At 39.5% G+C, this 7,052-nt stretch overlaps 1 protein-coding gene across 1 annotated transcript; it reads left to right on the plus strand.

The window, feature by feature from the left end:
• Nucleotides 1-4,966: 4,966 nt before the first annotated feature.
• epd (ependymin) lies at nucleotides 4,967-6,691 on the plus strand. The gene is made up of 6 exons (XM_083889051.1): nucleotides 4,967-5,084; nucleotides 5,174-5,205; nucleotides 5,315-5,458; nucleotides 5,537-5,723; nucleotides 6,157-6,238; nucleotides 6,436-6,691. Exons 1-6 carry the CDS (start codon nucleotides 5,012-5,014, stop codon nucleotides 6,560-6,562), a joined length of 645 nt encoding a protein of 214 aa, XP_083745177.1. The 5' UTR covers nucleotides 4,967-5,011; the 3' UTR covers nucleotides 6,563-6,691.
• The last annotated feature ends 361 nt before the right edge of the window (nucleotides 6,692-7,052 follow it).

Genomic DNA, 7,052 nt, shown 5'->3' on the forward strand with positions numbered 1-7,052 from the left:
TAACAAATACTGCTGCTGTCACTGAAAGTGCTATTTAGGTTAAGGTTCTACTCAACCATTTGGTCGACCACACTTTAAGTCACTATATCTCATTGAAAAATGCATCAAGCTGAACTCACTAACACTTAATGTGACTTATGAATGTTGTACTTTATGAATTATGCAAACCAGGTTTATTATGAACAGACGTCTCAACCGTTTGGTCTGTATCTGAAATACTGTAGGGTCTAATTTAAAAATAAATAAAAATTGATTGCCGTTATTTTTATGACGTTATAATTTTTCCTTCGCTTTTTTCTTGGTGTGTACCTTGAAGGGTTAAAGTACACAATTCTGGGTTGCCTCATGGATAATAATTTGTAATTTCTTGACCATGGGCTGACCTTTCAGATGTCTCCTGAAAAAAAAAGTTTCATCAGACTATCTTTACAATTCAGCATTTGTATTTAAGATCTGAGAAAAATATGTTGCATAGTGCACAGTATTAACTTATTACACCCATATTTCAGCTTTCTGCCAGAAAGCAGAGCATTTCCTCGGGCTTTGGAAGTTATGCTGCGTTTCAGTGCATCTCCAAAAAAGAGGACAACTGAGCTTAATTTTTAAATGTAATGTTCTGTGTGACAGTGGTTTGAATGTTATAGGCCTTTGATTACATGTAAAAGTTAATCACTACATCAATCAATGCAAAATTATCCAGTAAAACGTGATTTTCTTTCATCTTAATTTAGAGTAAAAATGATGGATATGCATCGGTGTGTCACTGTCCACATCTGACCGCTGAAAGAACCTGATGGGGGTGGATGTGTCAGTATGTGTTAGAATAAAGACCTGCATAAAACCATAAATATACTATATTTAAAGGTGCATTATGTAATAAATCTAAAGCAACTGGCCATAAAATCCTCCTAATATGTCACAGAGACTCAGGAATAATGTTCATAAAACAAACTGAACTCACCAACAACAACAGCACAGACAAAATATTTGCATTAAAAACATTTTTTTTGAAATCATGTTTTGGCATGTGGCGCCACCTACCGCTGTCTACCAATCATTGCAGTCAGTAGAGTCTCAGCTGCCGAGCAACCTAAATGACCTCGGTATTTTGAATTTGAGTGTAGTAACCGTTTTTGGCCACATTCTTACATATGGCACCTTTAACATAAAGATTTTATAGATCATGTTACCACCGCAGCAATGAAATGGTAAATAAAGTCACCATTGTAGCAATGTTTTACAGGAGATCACAGCTGGACAACATCAACCAAAGTTAAGAAAAACACCTAAATTATTTGTAATGAGAGATCTATTTGCAATTGTCATTTTTGTAAGTAAAGAGATTCCATGTGAAAGACACACTGAGATCGCTCACTTTAGAGTCAGGGTTTCGTAGAGAATTGTTATTCTGAATTCAACAGACCATGATAAAGTGTCAAAAAAAAGTGTGCCTTTTGACAAAGTTTTTTGGTGAAAATTCCTGAGCTGAGATTATTATCCCTTTCAAAATATCCAAAAGTTTCTCCTCACTAGAAACACACTCACCACTGGCGGTTTCAACCTACCTCTTTGTGGTGCGCCAGTTTCACTTTGCCACAGCGGTGGTGATACGTTTTTTACTTGACAGTTGATCATCTGCTGTAAATTTGCTTCTCAGAACTGCACTTGTGCACAACTGAGGCCATAGGTCACTTGTTTACAAGGGTTCAAAGCTCATTTGATTATACAGTTTCATGTATGTCAATGAATAAAGATATAATAATAAGATTTTGTATGGCATTTTCTTCATTGTTCCTTGGTGTTGTTCCTGTTTTTAAGAAAACGGTCACAAAATACTGGCTTCAGAGATGTCCTCCTCCGCTGGATATTTGTATAGGAATAGTTAACTATGTACATTCTTTTGAAAAAAAAAAAAAAAAAAGAAGACCTTTACCCTTTGCCTAGAGAAATGGATGGGTCTGTTATTTTGGAGGCCAACCTGGCTTGACTTTGTCTGCTTCTCCTCCTTTATTCAATTATATATATATGTTTATATATATATATATATATAGATGTATTTATATATTCATTATCATTATTATTATGTAACTATTGTGTATTTTTTTCTTAACAATGCTGGACCTCAGGTTTCCCTTTTACTTTTGTTGTGCTCAATAATGTAATTGTAAAAATGTACAAATAAATAAAGATATTGTAATTAAGAGTGTCGTGTATATTTAAAGATATAGTTACCATATGTTAAATCTGTATTTTTATTTTAGTTTGCCATTAAGGGTCGTACCTTCCTTTTCCTTAAGCTCCAACATAAAACTTGTATCTGTCACACTGCAAGCATATTAATAATAATAACTTAATGTGTTGATACTTAGATGCTGCCATTTAATGCACCAAAAGGTAGATATATTAAAAGTAAATATGTAGATTGGCGCCAGCTGTATATTTAGTTTGATTGGATAAAATAAGACCATGAAAACCAAAAGTGAGACTATAAACAGTGGGTCAGTGGGTGAGACACAGTTCATAAACACGCTCACTTCCTGTCAGAAAGTAACAACTCCTGCGGTGTCTCGGACATAAAAAGAAGGGCTTCCCTCATTTTCATAACCTTCTCCGTGATTCCCTTCACTGAATTCCCCATATGACAGTCAGACCTTCACTCTCAGACCATTTTTTTTTTCTTGGTCTCATTCATTTTGTGGTTTCATGCATCCCCATTAGTTTTGTTATGCATTTCCTTCCCATTTTGACACTTCAAATCGACAGTTCTCCTTTTCCTGCTTATGGTAAATGACTTATCATGTGTTTTTTTTTTCCACTTGTGCAGCCTTGAACACCCACACACACAATTTCTTGTGATAGAATACGTGACATGCAGTGCAGAACAACAAAAGGCAGCTGCACAAAGTGTAGTTGTAACAACAGCACGATTTGAAGCAAATGCATGCAGATGAGCAGATATAAACATCCCAGGCTTTTTGTTTGGCTTGGATCGCTTTTACCAAAGAAAATATCAGAACAAGACTGAAGCAGCGAGGGAGGTAAAAAAAGTGTCAGTCTGTTACATTTGGAGACATTTGCCATACAATCTTTCTTTCTTTCTTTCCTTCAGTCCAGCTAATCTGACATTTTGAAATGTCACGTTCATTCTCCAAATATACATGTAACTGAAGACCTCTGTAGTAATGCTCAGAGGTGGAAAGAGTGGAAACATGTACTCAAGTTAAAGTAAAAGTTACTTAGTTTAGTTAGTAGTTAGTTACTTTTTAACAAGGTTGGGGTTCTTTCTTGTGAGTGCAAAAAGGACAAGGGAAACAAATCTCATAGTAATTGTTATTAATTAAAGCCAAGCTAACAAATGAAAGTGCTGATAAAATGGGTCAAAAGGTCACAAATGCTTCAACTTTCATAGTTCACTCACTCAGGGACCTTAATTAATGCAAATTCACCTGTCTTCATCATTCTCCTGTCCTCATCATTCACCTGTCCTCATCACTCACCTGCCCTCATCATTCACCTGTCCTCATCATTCACCTGTCCTCATCACTCCCCTGTCCTCATCAATTCACCTATCCTCATCCTTCACCTGTCCTCATCATTCACCTGTCCTCATCATTCACCTGTCCTCATCATTCTCCTGTCCTCGTCATTCACCTGTCCTCATCACTCACCTGTCCTCATCAATTCAACTGTCCTCATCATTCACCTGTCTTCATCATTCTCCTGTCCTCATCACTCACCTGCCCTCATCATTCACCTGTCCTCATCATTCTCCTGTCCTCATCATTCACCTGTCCTCATCAATTCACCTGTCCTCATCACACCTATCCCCATCATTCACCTGTCCTCATCACTCACCTGTCCTCATCATTCTCCTGCCCTCATCAATTCACCTGTCCTCATCACTCACCTGTCCTCATCATTTTCCTGTCCTCATCATTCACCTGTCCTCATCACTCACCTGTCCTCATCATTTTCCTGTCCTCATCATTCAACTGTCCTCATCACTCACCTGTCCTCATCACTCTCCTTCCCTCATCACTCACCTGTCCTCATCAATCTCCTGCCCTAATCATTCACCTGTCCTCATCAATCTCCTGCCCTAATCATTCACCTGTCCTCATCAATTCACCTGTCCTCATCACTCACCTGTCCTCATCATTCACCTGCCCTCATCACTTACCTGTCCTCATCACTCACCTCTCCTCATCATTCACCTGTCCTCATCACTCACCTGTCCTCATCATTCACCTGTCCTCATCAATTCAACTGTCCTCATCATTCACCTGTCCTCATCACTCACCTGTCCTCATCACTCACCTGTCCTCATCACTCACCTGTCCTCATCATTCACCTGTCCTCATCAATTCAACTGTCCTCATCATTCACCTGTCCTCATCACTCACCTGTCCTCATCATTCACCTGTCCTCGTCACTCACCTGTCCTCATCACTCACCTGTCCTCATCATTTACCTGTCCTCATCACTCACCTGTCCTCATCATTCACCTGTCCTCGTCACTCACCTGTCCTCATCACTCACCTATCCTCATCATTTACCTGTCCTTATCATTTACCTGTCCTCATCACTCACCTGTCCTCATCATTCACCTGTAAAATGACCGATGTTACATGAGATGAACTGGTCATTGTGACAGTTAACTACAGATCTCATGCATACAGTGCAGATTTGTCCCCACTTCACCTCCTGTGAACCTGTGTGGAAAATCTTGCAGCATTGCACAAAAACATCTGAAGACAGCTGGTTAATCACAACAAAAACACTTAGAACATAACAGAAATCTGGTTACCCCCCTAGGACAGAGGCTAACGTGTTTACACAGCTTGATGTTTGAAGTCTTGTGTTCTGTCATGGTAGGTCTTTTTGCGCATGTCTTCCTCACTGCACCAGGCCTTATAAAAGCAGCGATAATTTCAACAGAAGGTTAGATGCACTGAAGGTTGTTGTGTTTTGCCATCTCATAATATTTTGTGTCTCTCTCCGGACCAGGAAAATGTATGTGGCTGTATCGCTCTTCGTCCTCGTATGCTTGACTGCCTCCACCCATGCAGAGCAACATTCTTGTCGTAAGAATCTGTGGTTTTATTAGTCAGAAGTGGTTATACAAACTTTAAAGTGTGTCTTATTAAAGCTTTAACTGACTGCTGTCTTTCAGATCCACCTAACATGACCGGAATTATGAGTGTGGTGAGTGTTTTTAAACACTTTCACTTTTCGTTGCACCAGGACAGGAGTTGTAAATATAGTCTAATCATCTCTCTTTCTGTCTGAATGCATGTGTGCTGAATGACACCAGCTGTCCATGAAGGGCGATGTGAGAACATTCGGTACATTCACTTACGATTCAATGGGCAAGAAACTACGGTTCAGATCAAACGAGACCGCCATCCCCACGTTTAACTCCTCACTGTGTTTGGACCTGCTGGTGTTTTTTGAAGAGGTAAGTGGTGCCTTGCTGAGATAAATGTCACAACTCATTTGAATATGGCTTCAAACTCTGTTTGTTTACATCTGGCAGGAAGTATTATACGAGATTGACAGCAAAAATCAGAGTTGTGAGAAAAAGACCTTGCACTCCACCATGAATTCACTGGACATTCCTGACGACGCCAAGTTCCTGACTACAGTACATGCTGGAAGTGCATCCATCGAAGGAGAGGGAATAAAAATCAATGTATGGATGGGAACAGAGACGGTCACAAAAGGTGGGGGACATTCTGAGAAATTAAAGGTGCCATATGTAAGAATGTGGCCATAAAACGGTTACTACATTCAAATTCAAAATACCAAGGTCTTTAAGGTTTCGTTTTCTCACGTAACTGGCAACCCGTGGTTGCTCGGCAGCTGAGACTCTACTGACTGCAATGATTGGTAGACGGCGGTAGGTGGCGCCACATGCCAAAACATGTTTTCAAAACATAAACATGATTTGCAGTCTGCAAAAGCTGTACTGTTGTTGTTGGTGAGTTCAGTTTGTTATATGAACATTATTCCTGAGTCTCTGTGACATATTAGGAGGATTTTATGGCCAGTTGCTTTAGATTTATTACATAATGCACCTTCAAGTGTATACATTTATGTGACAGTGTGTGTGTGTATGTGTGTGCGTGCGCTGACATCTGTCTTTTGATTTTTCAGGCTTCTACTCCATGAGTGAAACCATGGGATGTTTGCCTATCAGCACATTCTACTTCTCTGGGTCAACAACACTCGTATTCAGGTACTTGGCGATTCATTTAGTTATTGATTAATAATCCATTCATTGTTGCAGCTCTGATCGAGGTTTTGTCCATGTGGACCGTTGTGAAATCACTGTGTTTATGCTCCAGCACCCTGTGAATGTGTGTAATGTTTGTGCCTATTATTTGCAGAAGTGATCATGATTACAGTGATTATATATTGCTCTCTCTCTCACAGCCACCTCGACATTGAAACGGAGATCGAGGATCCCGATGTCTTCACGGTGCCCTCCTTTTGCCAGGGACTGCCAGTGGAAGAAACACCTGAAGGGACAGTAAACAGTTTCTTCAGTGAGTTCATGTAGATGCAGCCTCATCAGCAGAAAATCCAAAAACCCTATGTAAGCATGGCCTGCCAGAACTTTAGACCTTTCTCTCCTTTTCACTCATAACTCAAGATTTTCATGTGACACTGCAATGCATCACAACTTCTACTGCCCTGTGAAGATATGGCTTTGAATGGATCACATTGTATACATGCTGTAAAGGAAAAAAACAACAACATGGATTGTAGATGTAGTTGTGATTACTAACAGTTGGCGGCTTTTCAAGATGGCACTGCTTAAGAAAACCTATGAAATATGATTAATGAAAAATAAAATGTCGAAGCTGTCAAAGAGCAGTTTTTCTCCAGATTATTTCTGTGCAACGAGTTTCATTTGTCACGTGGATGTTTTGCAGCAGGAAACCATACTTTACAATGTGTGCATTGTGACCTTTAAACACCAGGACAATTCAATCACTATACACATTTGCTTCTTCTACACTGCAATATCATTAACCTGAAAACAATGT

The sequence above is a fragment of the Microchirus variegatus genome (assembly GCF_963457635.1).
Source record: "Microchirus variegatus genome assembly, chromosome: 5".
In the NCBI taxonomy this organism is placed as follows: domain Eukaryota; kingdom Metazoa; phylum Chordata; class Actinopteri; order Pleuronectiformes; family Soleidae; genus Microchirus; species Microchirus variegatus.

Coding starts and splice junctions, on each gene's coding strand:
- epd (XM_083889051.1), top strand. CDS start 5,012: ATGTATGTGGCTGTATCGCTCTTCGTCCTCGTATGCTTGACTGCCTCC. Junction 5,085..5,173: donor TGCAGAGCAACATTCTTGTC/GTAAGAATCTGT, acceptor GCTGTCTTTCAG/ATCCACCTAACATGACCGGA. Junction 5,724..6,156: donor AACAGAGACGGTCACAAAAG/GTGGGGGACATT, acceptor TTGATTTTTCAG/GCTTCTACTCCATGAGTGAA.